Source organism: Schistocerca piceifrons, chromosome 6 (assembly GCF_021461385.2).
Source record: "Schistocerca piceifrons isolate TAMUIC-IGC-003096 chromosome 6, iqSchPice1.1, whole genome shotgun sequence".
In the NCBI taxonomy this organism is placed as follows: domain Eukaryota; kingdom Metazoa; phylum Arthropoda; class Insecta; order Orthoptera; family Acrididae; genus Schistocerca; species Schistocerca piceifrons.
This window is the reverse complement of record NC_060143.1, coordinates 89,526,475-89,554,254: the sequence shown is the minus strand read 5'-3', so window position 1 is coordinate 89,554,254 and position 27,780 is coordinate 89,526,475. Positions and strand designations below refer to the sequence as shown.

At 45.5% G+C, this 27,780-nt stretch overlaps 1 protein-coding gene across 2 annotated transcripts in view; it reads left to right on the top strand.

Annotated features, from left to right (window-relative positions):
* The window catches only part of LOC124802963 (heterogeneous nuclear ribonucleoprotein A1, A2/B1 homolog), a 53,312-nt gene that overhangs the window by 23,718 nt on the left and 1,814 nt on the right, over nt 1-27,780 (top strand). Inside the window, exons 5-6 of one of the 2 annotated variants that reach the window (XM_047264054.1) lie at nt 26,424-26,645; nt 27,555-27,619. In XM_047264054.1, coding sequence (XP_047120010.1) covers nt 26,424-26,645; nt 27,555-27,601 — 269 coding nt within the window. In that variant the 3' untranslated portion in view covers nt 27,602-27,619. Of the gene's footprint in view, nt 1-26,423; nt 26,646-27,545; nt 27,620-27,780 lie in introns of both variants that reach the window. The other variant, XM_047264053.1, reaches the window with a different exon arrangement.

Here is a 27,780-nt window from a genome sequence, read left to right as displayed (position 1 = left end):
AAGCCGTACATCCCACCTCCTATGCGGTGTTTTAAGTGCTTGCGTTTTGGCCACATGTCTTCTCGCTGTACCCAGGACCCTCTCTGTGGTGACTGTGGACGTCCACTCCATGAGGGGAGTCCCTGTGTTCCCCCTCCTGTATGTGTAAATTGTCATGGTAGTCATTCTCCACGTTCAGCAGATTGCCCAGTCTATAAGAAAGAAAAAAAGATACAGGAGTATAAGTCTCTTGATCGTTTAAGCTACACAGAGGCCCGTAAGAAATATGCACGATTGCACCCTGTGTCCATGACATCTAGTTACGCCTTGGTTACATCTTCCTCCCTTCCTCCCCCTTCCTTACCCCCATCCCGGACCCCTCTCCTTCCCCCCTCCCCTGCGGCTCCCACACCTTCTCCCCTGGGCGCTGCTCCCCCTCCCCAGCCGGAGAAGTGTCCCACTCCTTCGGCGTCTGCCGGTCAAGGGCGCCTCTCCCGGGATGCCCCTTCCCGGCACCTTCCAGGTCAAAGGTCTGCTGCAGCGCGGCGATCGCGAGAGCCGCGGTCTATCGGCCCCCAGGTCGCCCGGTCACTTTCTGTTCCTGATCTTGCTGCAGCTGGCTCCATTATGCCACACAGCCCTCCTCGAACTCAGCCTGAAAAGAAGAAGAAACATAAGTCCCGGGACAAAGAGCCTCTGGTGTCACCGGAGGTCCCTTCCCCGGCTTCACAACCGGATTCTGACCTGTCGTTTATGGATGTCGCCCCCTCCTTGTCGGTGACGGGTGGGGACCCGGCGGTATGACTGGATTTAGCGTGTTCAGCCCTCATTTAAACCATCGTTCTGTGGTTCTCCAATGGAATTGTAATGGCTACTATCGTCACCTTCCGGAATTGAAATCCCTTCTTTCGTCCTACTCAGCAGCTTGTGTGGTTCTCCAGGAATCTCATTTTACTGATGCTCACTCACCGACCCTCCGTGGGTTCCGTGTTTTCTGTCGAAATCGGGTCGGACCCTTGCGGGCTTCTGGTGGCGTTTGTACGTTGGTCCGTACAGACATTGCTAGCACGTGGATTCCTCTCCAAACTACATTGGAAGCAGTTGCTGTTAGGGTCCACTTAGACTCTGCAGTCACAGTATGCAATCTTTATCTCCCTCCTGACAGGACTCTTACACCTGCTGCCTTAACCACCCTTCTTCAGCAACTTCCTCCTCCCTTCCTCCTCCTTGGGGATTTTAATGCTCATCATCCTTTGTGGGGCAGTGCCTTTCCATCTAGACGAGGTCTTCTTATCGACCAATTTATTGCAGACCACGACCTGTGCCTTCTTAATGATGGCTCCCCTACTCATTTCAGTGCTGGTCATGGTACCTTTTCTGCCATTGATCTTTCTCTTTCTTCTCCCTCTCTCCTCCCTTCATTACACTGGTCGCCACACGACGACCTTTGTGATAGTGACCATTTCCCGTTGATTATCACGCTCCCTTCCCGCTCCCCGATGGAGAGGTTACCTCGTTGGTCTTTCCACCGCGCCGATTGGCCTCTATATACTGCACAGGTCGAGTTTTCTCCCTCTTTGTCGGGTTGTATTGATGACGTCCTACGTGACGTGTCTGACGCGATTGTTCGCGCTGCTAACCTTGCTGTCCCGCGCTCATCTGGACAATTTCGTCGTCGGCAAGTCCCGTGGTGGAGTACGGCCATTGCCATTGCCATCCGTGATCGCCGTCGAGCTTTGCAACACTTTAAGAGGCACCCATCTGTAGCCAGCCTTTCTACCTTTAAGGGGATACGGAATCACCTATCCCCGCAATGTTAATATATGCCTACTATAGGGAACATTTTCTCACAAACTACTGGAGACACAGAGGTAAAAATTTTACTGTATGTGCATTCATATGTTACAACAATACTGAAACAACAGTTTATTGTCAAAGTATTTTCTTACAGAGATATTGTACATTTATTTTTAAGTAAATTTTTTCCATCGCTTTTTACTAGACTATCACCCCTAAGTCTTTTGTAAATCAAGTAATTAAAAAATCGTTGTTTCAGTATGTAATAGGGACCTATGTCACTACGTCATAAAAATTTCAGACTTCTAGGTTGACCAGTACCTGAGATAATGTTCCTAGATGAAGTAAAAAGTAAACTTACGGGAAACGGAGAAAGAAGATTAAAACATTCCTGATCCGTAGCTAATACTCCCTTCACAGTCTTCATAATCATCTTCAAGTCTTCTTTTGGCACCCCTCTGCACCTGTCTTGCTTTTTTCACTAATGTCTTGATTATATTATCAGCATGCCTTAGTCTGTGCTGATCTAAAAAGAACATAGCACGTACCGTACGGGAACCAACACACATACCCAACTTTTGAAGGACCTGGCATTTAGTTATATTTCCAAGATTGAAGGTTGCCACAGCATCATACACACCAAAATGTAGTGTATTAATTCCGACAAACACTGTTTTTGCGAGACGATGCCATATCACACTATTCAAGCACTCGTTGGGGTTCTGCGTTTTTCCGTGAAGACATTTCATCAGAAGACTTCTGTCAGCCAGATCTCTGAAAATGGGCTTTATTTCTGCCATGATGGCTGATGGTAGACTGTGGTGGTGAATGTATTTCTCTCCTGTTGTTAGTCCCCTATTGTATTTACACCAGCTGTTTTCACCTTTGGGGCACAAACCATGTTGTGGATGCTCATCCGTGGATGCGGTGTGGAAATATAAAGCCCATATAGCTCTCCTCATTTCTTCAAGATTGCCTGTATTTTGCCTGATTGCAAGGCCATAGCAGTTCTGAATGTGGTCTATTATGGAATCAGTCAATCTTCCTCTGCCATCCAAGGTTTTCCCATCATCTAGTTTTTTCCCTTTCATAACTGATTTTAACCTTCTCAGCCTGGCACCCATTCTCTTCTGCACATGTCCTATACATTCAAGTTTGCTTATATTTACACTGTTCCCATATGGTTTGCTTTCCAAAACTTCTTTGAATGCTTTAGAGTCACCATCTCCCAGATATTTGACATAGCGAACATTATACCACTGTGAAGAGCGATGAAAAATTTTCTTCACCCCAGCAACCTCCATGCCACCACTACTACCATAATAATTAGCAATACAGTCATCACTGTGTTCATTTTTCAGCCTGCCTGTGCACCTACAGTATTTAGACATTATTGCAACATCAATAACCTTGCCAGTATCAACACTAGTTGCTGTTACAACACCATTGTTGGAGGTGTGTCCCCTTTTCTGCCACGTGCCATCAAACGCCACTGTGAGGTCACGACTGCCGTCATTTTCTTCCACTGCTTCTTCCACAGCAACCTGCATTGACTTCTGTGCTACATCTTCAACTGCAGATCCTAGTACATAATTGTAAGCTTCAAACTTTGAAGGTGCACTTGGAAGATTTAGAACACCACATAGCATATCACCAGCTGCTTTGCCCTTACCAATTGCTCGCAATCCATAAACTAACCTAATATTTACACTATAAAGTTCAGTTTTCTTGTATCCATTATTTACAGTTACTGAAACCGAACTTGGAAACTTACAGCTGTATTTACAAACACTGCATATTAAATTAAACTGGGCAGCCAGGCCAACATGGGATTCTACTTTCAGAGAAACGTTTCCATGACATTTTTTGCAGCACAAACTGTTTTCAAGAGCTTCACACAATATATTCGTATCAATGAGTTCAAAAACTTCATTCCCTCTATCAAGTAAATTATATTTCTCTTCCAAATCTCTTAGTTTTTTATGAGAAGCACTGTTTTCATTTGGTGTAAGTTCGTTCGGCAAATCAGTAATAAGTGGATTCACATTTTCCAACAGTGATGATGATGAACTGCTTTGCTTTGCTAATGAATCATTATTTCTTTTCTTTTGCCAGTTCACACGCTTTTTAAATACTTTTGCTTTAGCTCTAGGCATTTTCACTGCGAAAAATGAAGCACTAAATACGAAATAACTCAACAACAACTACTTTCTTATATCACACTGTTTACAAAACAGTCCCGCCACAAAGTCAAAGAGTAACTTGAGGAAACCAGAGAGAAACATTTTCGGGCAACTAGTGTATAAATAGTCGCTGGAAACCGGGATAATTGAATTCATGTCACTTTAAAGGTACTGCCAAAAAGTTCATGGTCAGCCACGAGAGACGTGTATAACTAAAGCGCAATACCCGATCTCACAAATATATAAAAATAAAATAGTTATAATTGTAGTAGAGCTATGTATGATACGTCATTTTAAAGAGGAAACATGGCAGAATATAATACGCCAATAAAAAAAAATTCGATTTTTTAACCCAAAATCCGATTCCGTATCCCCTTAAGCGCCTTCGCGCTAAAGCCCGTTATTTAATCAAACAGAGCAAGCGGATATGTTGGGAACGATTCGTTTCTTCCCTTGGTTCCACTGTCCCTCTGTCACGGGTATGGGCTAAACTTCGCTCTCTCCAAGGTTGCCATCGGCAGTCCACCCTCCCAGGCCTTCACCTCCCAGATGGCATTTCTACGGACCCATTAGTTCTTGCAGAACATCTTGCGACCCATTTTGCAGTGGCATCAGCGTCGGCCTCCTATCCAGCTGCTTTCCTTCATCAAAAACAGCAGGCTGAAGCTGTCACCTTATGTTTCACCACTTGTGAGTCAGAATCTTACAACGAACCTTTCACTGAATGGGAATTTCTTTCTGCTCTATCTGCTTCTCATGATACGGCTCCTGGCCCAGATTCCATTCATAACCAGCTGCTTCAACATCTCAGTGCTCCACAACGGCACCATCTTCTTCGGGTGTTTAACCGTATCTGGCTCCAGGGTGACTTCCCTTCTCAGTGGAGGGATAGCATTGTGGTTCCTGTCCTTAAGCCTGGTCAGAACCCTCTATCTGTTGACAGCTATCGGCCAATTAGTTTGACCAATGTTGGTTGTAAGTTACTTGAACGGCTGGTAGCCCATCGGCTCACTTGGGTCCTCGAATCTCGGGATCTATTGTCCCCTTACCAGTGTGGCTTTCGAGAGGGACGATCTCCATTCGATCATTTGCTTCGCTTGGAATCCGCAGTTCGGCAGGCTTTTTCCCAGCGCCGCCATTTGGTTGCAGTGTTTTTTGACCTTCGCAAGGCCTATGACACGGCCTGGCGCCATCACATCTTACTAACCCTTCATCAGTGGGGTCTTCGGGGCCCACTCCCGATTTTTATCCGCCAGTTCCTGATCCATCGGTCATTCAGAGTTCGAGTTGGTACTGCTTTTAGTTCTCCACGGACCCAGGAGACGGGCATCCCACAGGGTTCTGTCTTGAGTGTCCTTTTCCTCATTGCTATCGATGGACTTGTGGCCTCTGTCGGTCCCTTGGTCGCCCCTGCCCTGTATGTGGATGATTTCTGCATTTGGGTTAGTTCCTCCTCGATGCCATCTGCAGAACGGCAGCTCCAGGTGGCTATACGGCGTGCCTCTGCATGGACCCTCTCCCACGGGTTTCAATTCTCTCCTTTAAAATCGCGGGTGGTCCACTTCTGTCGCCGTACTACGGTCCACCCTGATCCAGAGCTCTATCTCGCTGCACAAAGATTGCCTGTGGTTCCACAGTTTCGTTTCCTAGGTCTTCTTTTCGACAACAAGCTCACTTGGCTGCCCCATATCAGACTCCTGAAGGTAGGATGTTTCCGTAAACTCAATGTCCTTCGCTTCCTTGCCCACTCCTCCTGGGGTGCGGACCGTTCCCTCCTCCTCCGTCTTTATCGTGCTCTAGTTCTGTCACGTTTGGACTATGGTTGTCAAGTTTATGGTTCAGCTGCTCCTTCCACGCTGCACGTGCTGGATCCAGTCCACCATCGTGGTATCCGTTTGGCCACCGGTGCCTTCCCTACTAGCCCTGTTGATAGTCTCCTGGTTGAAGCTGGGATCCCCCCCCTTTCTGTTCGGCGGTCCCAGCTTCTGGTGTCTTATGCCCTTACTATCCGTTCTTCTCCCGCTCATCCTTCCTATTCTATCCTATTCCCAGACCATGGACGTCGCCCGCCTGACTCCCGCCCTCGGGCGGGTTTACCGGTTGGGCTGCGCCTTGCGTCTCTTACCCGTGATTTTCGGCTTCCTTCTTTGTCCTGTCTTCCTCGCTCCCTCCCCTCCACCCTTCCTTGGTTAGTTCCTCGGCCTCGACTTCGGATGGATCTCCGCCGCGGACCGAAAGATTCCATCCCCCCCGGTGGTGTTCCGTACCTTTTTCCGCCAAATTTTATGGGAGTTTCGGGATGCTGTTATTTTTTACACTGATGGCTCTAAATCTGCTGATCATGTTGGGTATGCCTTCACGTCCTCTGTTGGAACGGAAAATCATCTGCTGCCACCTACATGTGGGGTGTTTACTGCGGAATTGATGGCAATTTCCCGGGCCCTTACCTTTATTAAACAATCCCAACACAACCGCGTTTTGTTATGTACGGACTCGATGAGTGGTCTTCTTGCTATTGACCGGTGTTTTTCGCGCCATCCCTTGGTCTCTGCCATCCATGACCATCTCGCTGATCTTCACCGTGCTGCTTGTTCCATTGACTTCTTATGGGTCCCGGGCCATGTGGGTATCCCGGGTAATGAGCTCGCTGATCGTTTGGCTGGGGGAGCAGTTACTTACCCCCCGTTTTCCGTAACCCCTCCTGCAGCGGATTTACGGCTTCACATCAAATCCCACTTTGCACAGTCATGGGCCAATTCTTGGGAGGCTACTCCACTGTCTAATAAACTTCGTGCCATTAAGGTGAATACAGGCCCATGGCGTTCTTCCTTTAGCCTCTCCCGCAAGGACTCGACCACACTGTGTCGTCTCCGCATTGGCCATACCAGGCTGACCCATGGTTTCCTTTTGCGTGATGAGCCACCCCCGCTATGTGGTTGTGGAGCCTTCCAGTCAGTGGCCCACATTTTGGTTGAATGCCCCCTTCTTTTGGCTCTGCGTGCTAAGCACAGACTCCCCCACACTTTACCTTTGATGTTGGCTGACGATTCCCGGATGGTCTCTCTGGTTCTAGGTTTCCTCCGGGAGAGTGGTTTTTATTCTCAGTTTTAAAGTTTTTAATCTCCCTCTGGTGTTGGGGCAGGGCGGTGAGTGTTTGGGTGTCTCCCACTGTAGGCAGTGTTCAGAGATTCCCGATTCACCTCCCTGACCGGAATCCTCTTTTCTTTCCCTTTTACCCCTTCTTTTTAAGGCTTGGTTAGTTTTTTCTATTCCCATACGTACTTTCTGCATTATAGCAGTTGTACCTTTTAAGTCACAGGTGGTCTTGCCTATGCTGTTTCAGCATAGTGTTGGGTTCGTTCTCTTGCCAACTTCCCTCATTTGTTTTTACTAATGACATCGCGACTGACCTTTTACGTTTCCCCTTTATCCGTTTTATTTTTCTGACTATACTGAGATGTCCCGTTAGCAGAATGGAGTCTATTTGAAACAAGGGACTGATGACCTTGCTGTTTGGTCCCTTTAAACCTCAAACAACCAACCAAATCTTGTCTGCCTCAATACTGGCGCCCCGACTTTCCTCTCGGACTCTACTCATACCTACTCCCACTTGGACCTCTCAATCTGTTCTACCACTCTTGCCCGTCGGTTCGAGTGGTATGTCCTTTCTGACACCTATTCGAGCAACCATTTCCCCTGTGTCGTTAGTCTTCTGCACCACACCCCATCCCCACGTCCTTCGAGCTGGAACATACCAGAAGCTGACTGGGGACTTTACTCCTCCCTGGCGACCTTTCTGGACCACGATTTTCTCAGTTGTGACAGTCAGGTCGAATACCTCACGGCTGTTATCATCAATGCTGCCGAACGTTCCATTCCTCGTACTACCTCTTCGTCATGTCGCGTTTCCGTCCCCTGGTGGAACTAGGCTTGTAGAGACGCTATCCGTGCTGGACTACGTGCTTTACGCACCTTTCGCCGCCATCCTACGTTGGCGAATTGTATTGGATACAAACGACTCCGAGCGCAATGCCGTAGAGTCATCAAAGACAGCAAAAAAGCTTGTTGGGCCTCTTTCACCAGCTCCTTTAACAGTTTTACTCCCTCTTCTGTCGTATGGGGTGGCCTGCGCCGGCTGTCGGGCATTAAGGCACACTCCTTGGTACCTGGCCTGACTTCCGGTAATGAGGTCCTTGTTGATCCTGTGGATGTCACCAACGCCTTCGGCCGCTTTTTCGCGGGGGTTTCAAGCTCCGCCCATTACCACCCTGCTTTCCTTCCCAGGAAAGAGGCAGAAGAGGCTCGGTGACCTTCCTTCCACTCGCTGTATCTGGAAACTTATAATGCCCCCTTTACTATGCGGGAACTCAACGTGCTCTTGCACTGGCCTGGTCCTCTGCTCCGGGGCCAGATGCCATTCACGTCCAGATGCTGGCACACCTTTCTCCGGCGGGCAAAAGCTTCCTTCTTCGTACCTACAATCGCGTCTGGACCGAAGGTCAGGTCCCCATGCGTTGGCGTGACGCCGTTGTTGTTCCTATACCCAAACCCGGGAAGGATAGACACCTTCCTTCTAGTTACCGCCCCATTTCTCTTACAAGCTGTGTCTGTAAGGTGATGTAGCGTATGGTTCATGCTCGGTTAGTTTGGATTCTTGAATCTCGACGGCTACTTACCAATGACCAATGCGGCTTTCGTCGCCGCCGCTCCGCTGTTGACCACCTTGTGACGTTGTTGACATTCATCATGAACAACTTTTTGCGAAGGCGCCAAACGGTAGCCATGTTCTTCGATTTGGAGAAGGCTTGTGATACCTGTTGGAGAGGAGGTATCCTCCGCACTATGCACAGGTGGGGCCTACGTGGTCGCCTGCCCCTTTTTATTGATTCTTTTTTAACGGATCGAAAGTTTAGGGTACGTGTGGGTTCCGTATTGTCCGACGTCTTCCTCCAGGAGAACGGAGTGCCTCAGGGCTCAGTCTTGAGCGTAGCCCTTTTTGCCATCGCGATCAATCCAATTATGGATTGCATTCCACCTAATGTCTCAGGCTCTCTCTTTGTCGATGACTTTGCGATCTACTGCAGTGCCCAGAGAACATGCCTCCTGGAGCGCTGCCTTCAGCGTTGTCTAGACAGCCTATACTCATGGAGCGTGGCAAATGGCTTCCGGTTCTCTGAAGAGAAGACGGTTTGTATCAACTTTTGGCGATATAAAGCGTTTCTTCCGCCATCCTTACATCTCGGTCCCGTTGTTCTCCCATTCGTGGAAACAACTAAGTTTCTAGGGCTCACATTGGACAGGAAACTTTGTTGGTCTCCGCATGTCTCTTATTTGGCGGCCCGTTGTACACGTTCCCTTAATGTCCTCAGAGTTCTTAGTGGTTCATCTTGGGGGAGCGGATCGCACTGTCCTGCTTCGCTTGTATCGGTCCATAGTCCGATCGAAGCTGGATTATGAGAGCTTCATCTACTCGTCTGCTCGGCCATCCCTCTTACGCTGTCTCCACTCCATCCACCACGGGGGTTACGTCTTGCGACCGGAGCCTTCTACACTAGTCCTGTCGAGAGTCTTTATGCTGAAGCTGCCGAATTGCCATTGACCTACCGGCGCGACGTACTGCTGTGTCGGTATGCCTGCCGGCTGTTGTCTATGCCCGACCACCCCTCTTACCAGTCCTTCTTCGCCGATTCTCTCGACCGTCAGTACGGGTTGTGTGTGTCTGCGCTGCTGCCCCCCGAAGTCCGCTTCCGTTGCCTGCTTCGACAATTGGATTTTGCCCTCCCTACCACCTTCAGAGAGGGTGAGAGCCCGACACCACCTTGGCTCCAGGCTCCGGTTCATATTTTTCTCGACCTCAGCTCACTCCCGAAGGAGGGTACTCCGGCTGCAGTGTATTGCTCATGGTTTGTCGAACTTCGTGCTTGACTTGCCGGTCACACCTTTATTTACACCGATGGCTCCAAAACTGACGATGGTGTCGGCTGTGCCTTTGTCGTCGGGCCGCCACCTTTAAATACCGGCTCCTCGACCAATGTTCCAGCTTTACGGCCGAGCTTTTTGCTCTCCATCAGGCCGTTCAGTATGCCCGCCGCCACCGCCATTCATCGTATGTACTCTGCTCTGACTCACTCAGTGCTCTTCAGAGCCTTGGAGCTCCCTATCCGGTCCATCCTTGGTTCAACGGATACAGCAGTCCCTCCATTCTTTCGCTGATAATGGTTCCCCTGTCAGCTTTCTGTGGGTTCCCGCACATGTAGGAGTGCCTGGGAATGAGGCTGCAGTCCTCCTGCCTCGGCCAGCCTCCCATTGTGTCCCGTCATCTGACGTTCGTGGGGATATTTGTAAGAGGCTTGTGTCGTTGTGGTGGGATGCTTGGTCATCCCTCCAAGGAAACAAGCTCCGGGCAGTTAACCGCTCCCAACTGCTTGGACAACCTCCTCCCGACCATCTCGGCGAGAGGAGGTCCTTCTGACCAGGTTGCGGATTGGGCATTGCCGGTTTAGCCACCGCTACCTGCTCTCCGGTGACCCAGCCCCGCAGTGCCCTTGTGGTCAGGCATTAACAGTGCGCCATGTTTTATTGTCGTGTCCCCGCTTTAGTCAATCTCGTGTTGTCCTGTCCCTGCCATCTACTTTACCGGATATTTTAGCTGATGACGCTCGAGCAGCTGCTCGTGTTCTGTGTTTTATAACTTTGACTGCCTTGTCCGAAGACATCTAACTTTTTTACTTATTTTATCTGCATCTTTGTCAAGCCTTTCTGGTGTCCCCCCCTCCCCTTGAGTTTTACTAGATTCCATGTGCTCTAACAACTGTGACTGGGCGCTAATGACCTCAGTAGTTGAGTGCCCTTAAACCCCACCAAAAAAAAAAGTAGAACACTTACGTACCCCCTGGTAAAGGCCAGGCTCAGGGAGGGGTGATTACCTGAGCTAGTACCTTGGGAACATGCCGATTGATTCCTCTATCCCTTTCTCAGGAGGGGTGACCTGAGGTGTGGACAATCACCTAAGGCGGGAGTGCCCTCAGAGAGGGCCCCCAACTAGGAAGGAGAATGCCATCGGAGGTGCTGGTAATCATGGGGATACTTTCACAATAATTTCTTCTACTACTTCCCACAAGACAAAACTAGATGAGTCTCAGCCGTGGACAATTCTTCAGTAGGTGCCAAAGTTCCTAGTTGTTTCTCAGTCTGACGAAGGTAAAGACTTGTCCACAGTCAACCCTTTCGTTATTCATAAAGGTGTTGACGCAACTGCAGGTCTTGTAGAGCCTTGTTCACGGTTATGAAATGGCACCTTGTTGTTAAAAACACAGTGCCCTCCAGGCACATAAATTGCTTTAAACTACACTGCTACACACGTTCCCTGTCCGGGTGGAAGTGCACCATACTTTAAACTCATCACGCAGTGGTTTATACAAGATCACTTGATGGATTATCCAGTGAGGACATTTAAAATCACGGCATTACGCCCATACATAGTCATGAATAGGGTTGAAAAGGAATCTGTACCAACCCGTACTCTCTTCTTGACATTTGACGGAGTTCAACTGCCATCGAACATTGAAGCGGGATATGAGAATTTCTGTTCACCCTTGTATTCCCAACCCTACCCGCTGCTATCAGTGTCAGCAGTTTTAATCATACCAGCCAGTAGTGTTCTAATACAGCCTTTAGAGTCTGTCCTATTTTTAATCAGGGACGAATTATTAGGAAATTGGAGTGAAGAAAAGAGTGTGAATTTTCGCAGCTTGCAAGTTATTTGCCTGTGTGCTATTGTGCTCCCAGTGGGTAAATGTAGCACTGTCCTCGCCTCTCTTAGAGTTACTAAGGAGGTAGCCACGCAGACATGCAATCTCACCTCTAGTGCCACAGTTGCCAGATAGGCCAGCCCAAAGACAACCCCTTCAGCCTCCGCACTATCACCAGCTCACTCTAAGGCTCAACCTTCGTCGGATCCTGCTAAATCACGGTCCCCAAAATTGGACAAAGACTTCCAAGAAAGAGCCTACTCGTGAAGATTTTTTACATACCCAGACCTCACAACCATTGACTCCTCCCTAATCTCAATGCGCTGCTTCCAAGAAGGCTCATGAGAAACAAAGTTCCTCTCCTTCTCCGCCACGGCATCTCTCTTCTACACTGCCACCCAGCAGTAGCTGCCCTTGGCCATCTTCCCTGTCACTGAGATGCACAGCTGGCAGCCGATGAACCAGCTGATCACTGGTGGCAGGAAGCTTCCCCCCCCCCCCCCCCATCCCCCCCTCCGAACAGTGTATGGGTCAGGATCTTCTGCCTCTGGCTGAATGCCATTCCACGCTGTCTGCCACCGGCTCTCAGTGGTCGCTGAGTTGATGGCAACCAGGACGAGATTTTTCCATTTTCCGTCCACCCTATGTCAATATGGGAGTATCTGCGGAATTGGCTCCAATCGGGATGAATTGTCGATCCTCTTATCCTACTCCCCAATCTATCCTACTCCCCAATCATCTTCTGTCTTCAGGAAACAAAGCTACGTCCCCACGATTGCTTTCTCTTCCCTCATTTCCAGTCAGTCCAGTTTGATCTCCCCTCTGTTGATGGCACTCCAGCGCACGGACTTGAGATTCTTCTCCATTGTACTATCCATTATCACCCAGTCCCCTTACACAGTTCCTTCCAAGCTGTTGCTGTACGTTTTTCCCTTTCTGCATACATCTTTCTCTCTTTGTACCATGTACGTTCCATCATCCACACCACTGGCAAGGGCTGATCTTGTTCATCTCCTTGGTCAGCTCCCACCCCCCCTATTTGCTGATTGGAGACTTCAACGCCCACCACACTTTGGGGGTTTCAATGTCCTTGTCAGAGAGGCTCCCTATTGATTGACCTCTTCCACAGTGAATCTTATTTGCCTCAACACTGGGGAATCTACGTTTTTGTCTGCCTCCAAATCAACCTATTCTCACTTGGACCTTTTGGTCGGGGACTGTTCAGCTAGCTCGGCACTTTGAATGGTTTGCTCTTACTGATACACACTCAAGTGACCCTTTTCCATGTGTCCCTAAATTACAGCCACAACTGCCATCAGGCACCCAAGATGCTGGCAGTTGTCCCAAGCCAATTGGACACTTTTCTCCTCTTTAACTAAATTCAATGACCGTCAATTTCCTAGCATCGATGATCAGGCCACTCGTGCTACATAAGTTATTCTACAGCTGTGGAATGGTCAAACCTCCTACCTCTCCTTTGCTTCGGCGCACTCCAGTTCCTTGGTGGAACAAGACGTACTGTGACGCATACGCGAGTGGAGACGTGCTCTTCGCATTTTCTGCAGTCATCCTACGTTGGCCAACTGTATCCACTAAAAGCAGCAACATGCGTGATGCTGTTGCGTTATACGCGGTAGCAAGCGGACAAGCTGGCACTTCTTTGCCAGCTCCTTTACCACCTTCAATCCCTCATCTGTAGTTTGGAGTCGAATTCGATGGATATTTTGCATGTCTAGTTTCTACCCAATCCCTGGGTTAACTGTTGCACAAGATACCTTAGTGGACCCAGTCGCAATTTATAACTCAATGCTTTAACACACTGCTGAGATTAGAGCTCTCCAAATTACCCACCAGCCTTTCTCCTGAAGAAATGAGTAGCGGAAGTAGACCTCTTTTTTTCTCCTTTCAAAATCAGGAAATGCCAAACGCTAGGTATATTTTTTGATCTGTAGAGGGCGTACAATACCTGTTACAGGACAGGCACCCTCCGTACACTGTTCTCTAGGGGCTTTCGAGGTTGGCTACCCCTTTTCATCCGTGAATTTATGATAGAGTGCACATTTAAGGTGCAGGTTAACACTACTCTCTCCCGTACTTTCTCCCAAGAAAACAGGATGCCCCAGGACTCCGTGCTAAGTGTTGTACTGTTTGCCATCGCCGTAAATCCAGTTATGGATTGTCTCCTTCCTGCTGTTTCGGGCTCCCTCTTTGTTGATGATTTTACAATCTGCTACAGCTCTCAATGGACCAACCTTCTTGAATGACATCTTCAAGGATGTCTGGATTGCCTCCACTTGTGGAGCATCGAAACCAGCTCCGATTTTTCACCCAGTAAGACCGTTTGTGTAAACTTTGGGCGTCATCCAGTTTATCTGCTGTCCCTACAGCTAGGCCTTGTTGACCTGTTTGCAGACGTCGCCAAATTCTTGGGACTTGTGTTGGACAGAAAACAGTGCTGGTCTTCCCATGTTTCATATCTTTCAGCTTGCTGTTTACGATCCCTCGATACCCTCCGTGTTCTGAGTGGTAACTCCTGCCTATATCACACCTTAGTGAGCTTGAAATTGGACTATACAAGCATAGTTCACTCTTCTGCCTGGCCGTTTATTCTTCGGCACCAAAACTCTGTCCACCACTGTGGATTGCATTTAGTGTCTGTAGCTTTTTACACCAGCCCCGTGGAGATCCTTTACGCTGAGACTGCTGAACGTCCACTGTCCAATCGGCGAGCTGTCCGTGTGAGTCGTTATGCTAGTCATGTCTTCCATGCCTACTCATCTGACCCATGCCCCTTTTTTTCGACACCATAAAGGGTATGCAGGCCACCTTTCGTCTCTACTACTACTACTACTACTACCACTACCACCACCACCACTACAACTACCGCCACTACCGTCGCTACCACCACTACCACCACCACCACCACCACCACCACCACCGGGAATCCGCTTCTGTCAGCTGCTACATTACCTTTCCTTCCATTCTCTTAAAACTTTCTTGACAAATGGTGGTATGACACCACCTTGGCTTCACCACTGGACCTGCCTTCTCCGTGACCTTTGTCATCTTCCCGAGGGTAGTAACCCCCCTCCATATAGTTTGTCGGGCATTTGCTGCTCTATGCACACAAATGGAGGTTGCCACATTTATTTATACTGACTGCTCAAAGACTACTGTTGGTGTTGGGAGTGCATATATTGTTGGCGACACCACTGTTAGATTTTGGCTTCCTGACCAGTGTTTGGTTTTTACTGCGGAGCTTTATGCTGTTCTCCAGGCTGTCCAATACATCAGTCACCATAAGCGGATTCAGTATATTATATGCTTGGATTTGCTCAGCTTTCTTTTCAACTTCCAGGCTCTTTATCCTGTGTACCCTCTGGTCCACTGGATTCAGGACTGCCTCCACGTGCTCCACTTGGGGGCATCTCCATGGCATTCCTCTGGATCTCAGGGTGTGTTGTTATCCGCAGAAATGAGGCAGCTGATAGAGCAGCAAAGGCTGCAGTCTCTCGTGCTTGGTGCACTGTTTGCATAGTTCTCTTTGCTGATCTAACGAGCGTTTTATGTTGTGTTGCTCTTTTATGGCATACACATTGATCTGCCCTTCCCAATAAATTACGGGACAAAAAACCTGTTCCCTGTGCTTGGACCTCTTCCTTCCGGCCTCCTTGTCAGGAGGAGGAATTTTAACTAGACTCTGGATTGGGCACTGTCTTTCTAGCCATCGACATCTTTCAAGTGGTGATCCTCCCCCACTTTGTCCACACTGATCTCAATCGAGGATGGTGAGAGACCTTTTACTTCAGTGCTCCTATTTTAATCTGCTGTGCGCCCGTTTACAGCTGTCGCCTGATATATCTTCCCTTTTAGCAGATGACACATGCTCAGCCGATTGCATCCTTAAATTTAGGTTTTTTACCCTTCACTAAGCTACAGGAAAAAAAAACTCCACTGTGTGCTGTTATCTTTCGCACCTACCATTCAAGTAGATATTTCACTGCACCTGAAATCCAGCAGAGTAGTGAGTTAGCAGTGGGGTTGTCGTGTAGCCTCTCGGTGGTAGCCCTCCGACAACACAGGAATCTCACTGCCGATGCCAGACCTGTAACCTCCCTGTGTTGGCCAAGGCACTGATGCCTCTAAACTTAAGGTTACCGGGACACGGGACATCAGCTACTGAGGCAGGTAGCCTTTGCCCTGGCAGGTTGTTACCCATGGGGAGAGCTTCCGATTGCAGTGATTGGTTTTGGGATGGGTGGTCTGCAATGACATGGATCAAACTTATTGGTAGCCCTGCCAACACAAACATCTCAGCAGTCAGGAACAGTGACTTTAATGAGAGGTTTACCATACTACGGTATTTACTACATTCTCAGAGCCAGATAAGGAGAAATGGAAGTGAACAATTTGCAGAGTTCTTGGTACGTTTCCAAACTGATGGCAGATCTTTTGCTACAACAAAGCCACTCTTTTTCGTTGAAAATATGGAAGATTGGTTTGGGGAGGTTGCAGCAATAGAAAAGATGAGAAATGAACCTTTGCTGATCAAAACATCATGCCAACCAATTGCCTGCACTTCAGGCATGTTTAAAGATAAATGTACCAGTCACCATTTATCCTCATAACAAGCCCAATAGAATTAAATGTGTTACCGTCCACCAGGACCAAATGCTGCAAAATGATGATGAGTACTAATCCAGTGCAGTGTGATATGTTTTGTTCCCCACATCTACAAGGGAGCCAAAGATAATACAATTGACACTGGAGCTTTTATCCTGGCCTTTGATGGCAACATTTTGTGTGAGAAGGTTAAGGTCATGGTTTATAGGTGTGATTTCAGGCCTTATTTTCCTCCACCGATGAGCTGTTTTAGGTGCTAGTGGTTCAGACACATGTCCTGCAGCATTAATGAGGCTACCTGTCTGGCATCTAGATGGGCATCTCATGAGGGCAGCCCTTGGTGACCAACCCCCTCAATGTCTCATGTCTCGACTGCACCCTCCTCATTCACTGCAATGTTCAGTGTTTAAGAGAGGAGAAAATTGTTGTTGTGGTCTTCAGTCCTGAGACTGGTTTGATGCAGCTCACCATGCTACTATATCCTGTGCAAACTGCTTCATCTCCCAGTACATTCTGCAACCTACATCCTTCTGAATCTGCTTAGGGTATTCATCTCTTGGTCTCCCTCTATGATTTTTACCCTCCACACTGCCCTCCATTACTAAATTGATGATCCCTTGATGCCTCGGAACATGTCCTACCAACTGATCCCTTTTTCTAGTGAAGTTGTGCCACAAACTCCTCTTCTCCCCAATTCTATTAAATACCGCCTCATTAGTTACGTGATTTACCCATCTAATCTTCAGCATTCTTCTGTAGCACCACATTTCGAAAGCTTCTATTCTCTTATTGTCCAAACTAGTTATCGTCCATGTTTCACTTCCATACATGGCTACATTCCATACAAATACTTTCAGAAACGACTTCCTGACACTTAAATCTATACTTGATGTTAACAAATTTCTCTTCTTCAGAAACGCTTTCCTTGCCATTGCCAGTCTACATTTTATATCCTCTCTACTTCGACCATCATCGGTTATTTTACTCCCTAAATAGCAAAACTCCTTTACTACTTTAAGTGTCTCATTTCCTAATCTAATCCCATCAGCATCACCCGATTTAATTTGACTACATTCCATTATCCTCGTTTTGCTTTTGTTGATGTTCATCTTATATCTTCCTTTCAAGTCACAGTCCATTCCGTTCAACTGCTCTTCCAAGTCCTTTGCTGTCTCTGACAGAATTACAATGTCATCGGTGAACCTCAAAGTTTTTACTTCTTCTCCATGGATTTTAATACCTACTCCGAATTTTTCTTTTGTTTCCTTTACTGCTTGCTCAATATACAGATTGAATAACATCGGGGAAAGGCTACAACCCTGTCTCACTCCTTTCCCAACCACTGCTTCCCTTTCATGCCCCTCGACTCTTATAACTGCCATCTGGTTTCTGTACAAATTGTAAATAGCCTTTCGCTCCCTGTATTTTACCCCTGCCACCTTCAGAATTTGAAAGAGTATTCCAGTTAACATCGTCAAAAGCTTTCTCTAAGTCTACAAATGCTAGAAATGTAGGTTTGCCTTTTCTTAATCTTTCTTCTAAGATAAGTCGTAAGGTCAGTATTGCCTCATGTGTTCCAACATTTCTACGGAATCCAAACTGATCTTCCCCGAGGTTGGCTTCTACCAGTTTTTCCATTCGTCTGTAAAGAATTCGCGTTAGTATTTTGCAGCTGTGACTTATTAAACTGATAGTTCGGTAATTTTCACATGTTAACACCTGCTTTCTTTGGGATTGGAATTATTATATTCTTCTTGAAGTCTGAGGGTATTTCGCCTGTCTCGTACATCGTGCTCACCAGATGGTAGAGTTTTGTCATGACTGGCTCTCCCGAGGCCATCAGTAGTTCTAATGGAATGTTGTCTACTCCCGGGGCCTTGTTTAGACTCGGGTCTTTCAGTGCTCTGTCAAACTCTTCACGCAGTATCTTATCTCCCATTTCGTCGTCTTCTACATCCTCTTCCATTTCCATAATATTGTCCTCAAGAACATCGCCCTTGTATAAACCCTCTGTATACTTCTTCCACCTTTCTGCCTTCCCTTCTTTGCTTAGAACTGGGTTTCCATCTGAGCTCTTGATATTCATACAAGTGGTTCTCTTCTCTCCAAAGGTCTCTTTAATTTTCCTGTAGGCAGTATCTATCTTACCCCTAGTGAGACAAGCCTCTACGTCCTTACATTTGTCCTCTAGCCATCCCTGCTTAGCCATTTTGCACTTCCTGTCGATATCATTTTTGAGACGTTTGTATTCCTTTTTGCCTGCTTCATTTACTGCATTTTTATATTTTCTCCTTTCATCAATTAAATTCAATATTTCTTCTGTTACCCAAGGATTTCTATTAGCCCTCGTCTTTTTACCTGCTTGATCGTCTGCTGCCTTCACTACTTCATCTCTCATTGCTACCCATTCTTCTTCTACTGTATTTCTTTCCCCGATTCCTGTCAATTGTTCCCTTATGTTGTCCCTGAAACTCTGTACAACCTCTGGTTCTTTCAGTTTATCCAGGTCCCATCTCCTTAAATTCCCACCGTTTTGCAGTCTCTTCAGTTTCAATCTGCAGTTCATAACCAATAGATTGTGGTGAGAATCCACATCTGCCCCAGGAAATGTCTTACAATTTAAAACCTGGTACCTAAATCTCTGTCTTACCATTATATAATCTATCTGATACCTTTTAGTATCTCCAGGATTCTTCCAGGTATACAACCTTCTTTTATGATTCTTGAACCAAGTGTTAGCTATGATTAAGTTATGCTCTGTGCAAAATTCTACAAGGCGGCTTCCTCTCTCATTCCTTCCCCCCAATCCATATTCACCTACTATGTTTCCTTCTCTCCCTTTTCCTACTGACGAATTCCAGTCACCCATGACTATTAAATTTTCGTCTCCCTTCACTACCTGAATAATTTCTTTTATCTCGTCATACGTTTCATCTATTTCATCATCTGCAGAGCTAGTTGCCATATAAACTTGTACTACTGTAGTAGGCATGGGCTTTGTGTCTATCTTGGCCACAATAATGCGTTCACTATGCTGTTTGTAGTAGCTAACCCGCACTCCTATTTTTTTATTCATTATTAAACCTGCTCCTGCATTACCCCTATTTGATTTTGTTTTTATAAGCCTGTAGTCACCTGACCAGAAGTCTTGTTGCTCCTGCCACCGAACTTCACTAATTCCCACTATATCTAACTTTAACCTATCCATTTCCCTTTTTAAATTTTCTAACCTACCTGCCCAATTAAGTGATCTGACATTCCACGCTCCGATCCGTAGAACGCCAGTTTTCTTTCTCCTGGTAACGACATCCTCTTGAGTAGTCCCCGCCCGGAGATCCGAATGGGGGACTATTTTACCTCCGGAATATTTTACCCAAGAGGACACCATCATCATTTAACCATACAGTAAAGCTGCATGTCCTCGGGAAAAATTACGGCCGTAGTTTCCCCTTGCTTTCAGCCGTTCGCAGTACCAGCACAGCAAGGCCGTTTTGGTTAATGTTACAAGGCCAGATCAGTCAATCACCCAGACTGTTGCCCCTGCAACTACTGAAAAGGCTGCTGCCCCTCTTCAGGAACCACATGTTTGTCTGGCCTCTCAACAGATACCCCTCCGTTGTGGTTGCACCTACGGTACGGCCATCTGTATCGCTGAGGCACGCAAACCTCCCCGCCAACGGCAAGGTCCATGGTTCATGGGGGGGGTTTTACCCTTATAAACTGATATTTTCAGTGAGCAGGAGTACCTACCACTGAACTAGAGCCATGGCCATTAGTGTATGTCAGTTTGGACGACAGTTGTAATGTTTATATATCCCCAGACCGACCTTTTCATTACCACGAGCTGTTACTTCATGGAACAGTTACCATCCCCATTCCTCTTACTTGGGACTTGAATCTTCACAGAAATCAGTCTGTGCGGTAACGACACTTGTCTCGGAGGCCGGGTACTAGAACACCTCCTTTAAGAATTGGGTGTATGCTTATGCAACCTTGGAGCTGCAACACATTTCAGTGCAGCTCGCGGGACATAATAAACTGTTGATCTCACAGTTTGCAGCCCACATATCTTATCTCTGGTTCAGTGGCATGTCTGTGGCGATATTTGTGACTGCGACCATTTTCCTGTCATTCTCTCCCTCTCCACTCAGACATTTGCAATATGCTCCACGTTGATCACTTTGGAAAGCTATCTGGCAGGCTTTCTCCTCTACCGTTGCTTTTGTATCCAGTTGTGTGACGGATATTGACAAAGTGGTACAGGATACTATTGATACTATTATTCATGCTGCAGCAAAAATGATAGCCTACTCCTCCGATGACTGCCGGTACCATGATGATCTGAAGACGTAGCCACATATATTAGGGAATGCTGCAGGGCCCTTGAACTACACAAGTACCATCCTTCAATGGATAATTAATAGCATTCAAGAGACTCCAGGCAAAAGTGCAGTTTTTATAAAGAAAAGGAAAATGAAGTGTTGGGAGTAATATTTATCATTTTTGCAATCTCACACCGCACCGTCCCGAGTGTAGACTGAACTCTGCCACATTTGTGCCCATTCACCATCTGGCATCCTTCTCAGTGGTAACATCTGCACTGATTCGTGGATTTACCAACTGTTTTGAGGTTCACTTTGCTGAAGTGTCTGCTTGCAGTAATTAATGCTCCTCATTTTGTGACCTGGGAACACTTGACTGACTGCCACCTATCTATCTGTCCTTGCACATGGCTCTCTTATCACACAATGCCCCTTTTAGTGAATGGGAGTTTCGCAGTGCTTTGGCAGAGTATCAAGATAAAGCCCTTGGACCTTACAGAATCCACAACTGAGTGCTCAGACATATTACATGCCTACATTATACAATATATCCTCAGACTTTTTAATCATATTTGGTGGGAAGGAGAATTTGCCTTTCAGTGGCAACAAGGTATTGTTGTTATTGTCCTGAAACTGAGGAAGGATCCGCATATTTTAACTATCTGCTGGCCTTATCTCTGAGTGGGCTGTGTAAGTTATTCGAACAAATGATCAGCCGCTGTCTTTGTTGGTTCCTTGGAGCAGGAGGGCATATATCGCAATTTCAAAGTGGCTTTCGGTCCTTCTGATCCATCACAGATCACTTGATTCATCTGGAATCTGCAGTGCACAATACTTCTGTACATCACAAACATCAGATTCCTGTGCTCCTTGACATACAAAGCACCTGATGCCATCATGTCCATTCTACACTGCATGAGTGGGATTTCTGGGGCAGTTTACCCATTTTTATCCAGAGTTTCCGATCTCTGGGACTTCTTCAGCTCTAGATAGGTTAGACTCTCAGCAACCAATATGTACAGGAAACTGCAGTACCTCAGGTACCAGTTCTAAATGTAACGCTGGTTTGCGACTCACTATTATCGTAAGTGGGGGTGCTGCCTCTGCAGCGTGTGCCCCCCCCCCCCCCCCCCCCAATCAACTATAGGTTACTTTCTTCCTCCTTCACCTTGTTGTGCCCTTAGATCCTCTTGTTCACGATGCTGCCTGTGTTCTCAATTTTCTTTTACCTATCACGTTACAACTACTGTAACACCCTTTTTAAACTCGTTGACTTCTTTATGTAGCTGGAACAGCCAAATCCCCCACTTTTTTCTTTTTTTACATTTCTACGTGTTTCTGAGCTGAAATGGAGTGACTGCTGATCCAGTAATGTAGTCCTTTTAAACAAATAACTATCAATCATCACAATGTTCGATAAATTTCTTGCTCATGAAATTAACCCTTTCAGACCCTCTGACTACAATTATGTACATTAACTTTTACAGTGTCTTGCTTGTAACATATTTTTCCCAGTAGAAACCTGAGATACGCATTTGCGAATGTTCAACCTTTTCATCATGCGCAAGTGCTGCCAGCTGTTGAGCATCATGATAAAAATATCAGCAATAGCAGCACGCAGCAGCTCATGGCCACCGTAATTCACGGGTGTGGTTGGTTCGCTATATTCCACTGTGTAATTGAATATTGTTATTTTGCATGGTAATTGTTGAATGATCTTTTCACTGTTTACTACAGTAGAGAATATTTCAGAATTAGTTATTTTAGTCCTTATAATGAAGCAAAGTTTACAAAGTATGTTTTGAAAATGGTTCCATATTTTGGTATAAATCTAGCATCTAAAATCATCTGAGAGCATTACAAAAAAAAGAAAAATTTTCATTACTCCAGAAAAAACTTCTCAGTGAGTTAACAGAAATGTGGCAACAATGAGCACAAAAATTTATTAGATATTGCAAATGAGCATTTCTTGAATCCTGAGCAGTGTATGTGGTTCCTCTAGTGTTTACAGTAAAGAAATTTCAGTTGTAACGGACTACTGATAATTTAACTTTGTTAGCCCAGCCCTCGTGGAATGGCTCAGAGTTCACTGTAGGGTATATGTGTTAAGGGTCAGTTATTAAAATGCTGCTGGTTTGACCTTTCATTGCAAGGAAACAGTTTAATAGTATTTTTGTTTTGTAACTAGAGATAAATTACGAATATTTGACCCAAAAAGAGTAGAGGAATATAGATTACAGGATTCATTTTCGGAAATCGACCCTAATACTGCGCTAAATGTGCCTCCCCCCCCCCCCCCTCTCGTGTGTGTGTGTGTGTGTGTGTGTGTGTGTGTGTGTGTGTGTGTGTGTGTGTGTGTGTGTGTGTGTGTATATATATATATATATATATATATATATAAAAACAAAGATGAGGTGACTTAGGTCGATAGACACACAAACATACACACAAAATTCAAGCTTTCGCAACAAACTGTTGCCTCATCAGGAAAGAGGGAAGGAGAGGGGAAGATGCAAGGAAGTGGGTTTTAAGGGAGAGGGTAAGGAGTCATTCCAATCCCGGGAGAGGAAAGACTTACCTTAGGGGGAAAAAAGGACAGGTATACACTCGCACACACGCACATATCCATCCACACATACAGACACAAGCAGACATTTTACCTCATGTTACACTTTCCACCTTCTAATACCATGTCACCCTCACAACACCCCCACGACCCCATTAAGTTTTATTTACATTCCCTCCGCAAACATGCCTTCGCCCTAGCCAGATTACGCTCCCATATTCTATTTTCTCAGGCTTGTCTGACATTTGGCATCACCCCCAAAGGAATGGTCTTTAAATATGTCTGCTTGTGTCTGTATGTGTGGATGGATATGTGCGTGTGTGCGAGTGTATACCTGTCCTTTTTTTCCCCCTAAGGTAAGTCTTTCCGCTCCCGGGATTGGAATGACTCCTTACCCTCTTCCTTAAAACCCACTTCCTTTCGTCTTTCCCTCTCCTTCCCTCTTTCCTGATGAGGCAACAGTTTGTTGCGAAAGCTTGAATTTTGTGTGTATGTTTGTGTTTGTTTGTGTGTCTATCGACCTGCCAGCGCTTTCGTTCGGTAAGTCACCTCATCTTTTTTTATATATAATTTTTCCCACATGGAATGTTTCCTTCTATTTTATATATATATAAAAACAAAGATGAGGTGACTTACCGAACGAAAGCGCTGGCAGGTCGATAGACACACAAGCAAACACAAACATACACACAAAATTCTAGCTTTCGCGACCAACGGTTGCCTCATTAGGAAAGAGGGAAGGAGAGGGAAAGATGAAAGGATGTGGGTTTTAAGGGAGAGGGTAAGGAGTCATTCCAATCCCGGGAGCGGAAAGACTTACCTTAGTGGGAAAAAAGGACAGGTATACACTCGCGCTCGCGCGCGCGCACATATCCATCCACACATACAGACACAAGAAGTTATTTCTACATCTGACGATGACTCTCCAACAAAGATAACATGCTACATCCTCCCTGCCAAAAAGTCCTTAATTCAGTCACAAATTTCACTTTATACCCCCACATGAATGTACTTCTGACAAGCATAGATGTGGTACTGTGTCAAATGCTTTTCAGAAATCAAGAATACAGCATCTAGCTGACTGCTGTGATCCAAAGCATCAAGCAAGAAAAGTGCGAGTTTGGTGTCACATGACCAACATTTTGAAGTCAATGGTGGCTGCATGGAGGAAGTCATTCTGTTAAAGATAGCTCATTATATTTGAGCTCAGGATGTTCTAAGAGTCTACAGTTAATTGATGTCGGGGATATTGGACGGTAGTTTTGTGGATCACTTTTACTACCCTTCTTGTCGATGTGTGTGACCGGTGATTTTTCAAAGAACTGGGCATGGTTTTTTGTTTGAGAGACCTTAGATTATAGTCAGAAGAGGGCCTAACTCAACTGCAAAATCAATACAGAATCTTGCAGGAATTCAATCAGGGCTTGGAGCTTTCTTCAATTTCAGCAATTTCAGCTGTTTCTCAACATCACTGACACTTGGGGACAATTTTCTTGGGTTTTCCTTTGTAAAGTAACATTTGAAAGTGGAGTTAAGCATTTTAGCTTTTGCGTTGCTACCCTTAATGTCAGTGCTTGTCTCATTCCTTAGGGACTGGGCACTAGCAACCTTTACATATGCCCAGAATTTCTTTGAGTTCTGTGAAAAATCACTTGACAGTATCATGCTACAGTAGTCATTGAAGGCTTCATGCATTGCTCTCTTGACAGCTAAATGAGTTTCATTCACAGTCTATCTACAACCCTACACTTTTACACTTATTATGCAATAATCTGTTTCTTTCCTAGTTTCTTCACAGTGGAGGTGCCCTCACCTTATGAACTGTTCTACTGGCTACATATCTGTCCACTGTCGGGTCAAATATTCTTTTAAACTTTGCATGGTCAACTGTTCTTTTAAATTTGGGACAGAGTTCCTCTACGTGTTTCTACCCTGTGTTTTGGTTGTCCTTTTTACTTTGGTTATAATTGTTGCCACAACCGTGACATGGTCACTAATACCAGTTTCGATGTAGGCATCCTCAGATTGTCAGGTCTGTTTATTGCCATTAGATCCAATATATTTCCTTCATGACTGGGATTCCTAACTATCTGCTCTAGGTAGTTTTCAGAGAAGCAAAGTTTCACAGGATGGCTTATCATACCAACCACTAACAAAACTGTAATTTTCCCAATTGTTGGATGATTAGTCTCCAACAATTACAGTATGATTGGGGAACTTACGTGTAAGTGAACTAAGGTTTTCTCGGATGTTTTTGATTACGTCAGGATATGAGTTTAATGGCCAATAAAAGGATGCAATTATCCTTTCATGCCTACCTTGGTACTGAGTCTCATCCAAATAATCTCACATGCAGCTTCAGTTTCTACCTCAGTGGATTTGAATGTCTCTTCTACTGTGACAAATACTCCACATCAGTTTTCCATTAGCCTATCATGTAGATATACATTTAAATTTTCCCCAGAAATCTCGCTGCTCAATTTGTTTCCAACCACCTTTCTCTACCTATTAGTATGTGAGCTTCATTGCTTTTCACAAGCATTTCAAACTCTGGCACTTTGTTGTGAATTAATTGGCAGTTTACCATTAGAATTTTAATACACTAATCTTGGGAGGCATTTCTTTCAATCTTACACTGATAACATCTGGGTACAGCTATTATCTAGATTGGATGGAGAGTTACCTAATTTCAAAAACTGTTATGTGCGCAGCCTGTGATATGTAGCACACACCTGACCCATTCAGGGGAACCCTATAGTTGTCAATCCCATGCACAAGCCCAGGAAGTCGGAGCGAAGCTTGTCATTGAACTTTCAAAGTATCTGGTTCAGGCCTTCCACTGGACTCGGAACCATAGGACTGTGATCAGTTTTGGGGACAATGCTGCAAATTTTGATCTTCGTTGAAACTACATGCGGAAGGCTGGGCTCAGCCTTCTGTAAGTCGCTGGAATGATCCAAGAATGTCCTTGGAGCCCAGATGGCAGGCATCAATTGTTCCAATATGTGCCACAGTCTTGTAGTTGGTTGGGGAACTTCCTAAATCTTCAAAACTACTGATTAGTATCCTTTCAGTCAAAGCTTTACTAGTGTGGATATTTTGAAAATAAATAAAAATCAAATTTGGTGATTGATGTTATTTTTGTTCTTAGAAACTAAGATATGGATTTTTAAATGTTTACTTTGAACCTTTATTTTTTCAGATGGCCCATGGGATAACCAGGGTAGGGGTGGTTGGGACAGCCAAGGAGGTGGTGGGAACTATGGAGGTGGAGGGGGCTGGGATGATGATAACTTTGGTGGTGGATACCAGAGAGGAGGTGGTGGTGGCAGCGGCGGTGGTGGTGGTTATGGCGGTGGACCAATGAGGGGTAGTGGTGGCGGTGGAGGTGGTCGACCAGGCCCATACTCAGCAGATCGATCTCGTAAGTCCGTATTCAGTGTAAAAGTGTGGTGATACATTATAAACCTTAGCATAGTTAACTTTGAACTGGTCACATGTTAAAATTATGATTTTCTGTGTGTGACAAACCTTGGATTTAAAGACAATAAGAAAGAGTTGTCTCAAAGTGCTTCAGTTTACATATTAAGTTGCTACAAAACATATGCACTATGGTATGTAGTATTTGTTAGAGTGTCAAGCACATGTTAACGTGGCACTGTAAAGATTGATTTTTTAACTGCTATGAATTTTTGGGCAATATCCCATTTTGTAAAAGAGTGCACATTCATACGTACGTGTCCATCTTTAAATTTCTTTAAATGATGAAAAGAAGGAACATAAAACTGACTACAAAGCTGCTGTATTTGGCCGAGTAAAATCTTGCCGAGTAAAATCTTGCCATTGCTGTGTGGAAGTGTGTGTCCTTAGTCATACTGACGGCTTATGAGCAGTTCAAATACTAATGTTTTTAAGGATTAATGCTGTAAGGGTTTAAATTATGAATGACTTTCGGCTCATTGTATATATCACTATTTTTTTCATTGACTGTTAGATAAAACATCTTCAAATTTAAGAATTCTTTTAAGATTTTGGAGTAAAACAGAAATATATCACTATCTGATTCACATGTAGGAACAACTTTTGCAGGGTTTGTCTGGTAGTAATTATCGTTTAAAAAAATTAAAGGATTCTGTACAGAATTTTATGCATTTGTTGCAAAAAATTTAACATTAAAAAGCTGCAATTGTTTTTGTGGTCAGTTTTACGCTGTAAATTGCTGTGGGCTGCATGCCTGTAACATCCATGTAACAATTTTTTTTTCTTCCTTCATTTTGTGTTAAACCGTATTGGCCATTTGAAAGGTAATTCTTTCATATTACAGGTGGGAAAGGTGGTTACGGTTCTGGTGGTTATGGCGGAGGTGGCAGGAGATACTGAACACTTGACAGATCTCAGGTTTGTATAAGTATCAAGTATGTTTCAGTGTAGCTTATTTTGTAAGTAAACTGTCATGGACCCAAAGACTGGCTTTCCCATCTCAGTGCTTTACTAGGTCTGCTCCTATGTCTTTGGACCTTTCTCTGATCTCTGGAAGGACTTACCCAGCCCATTACAGA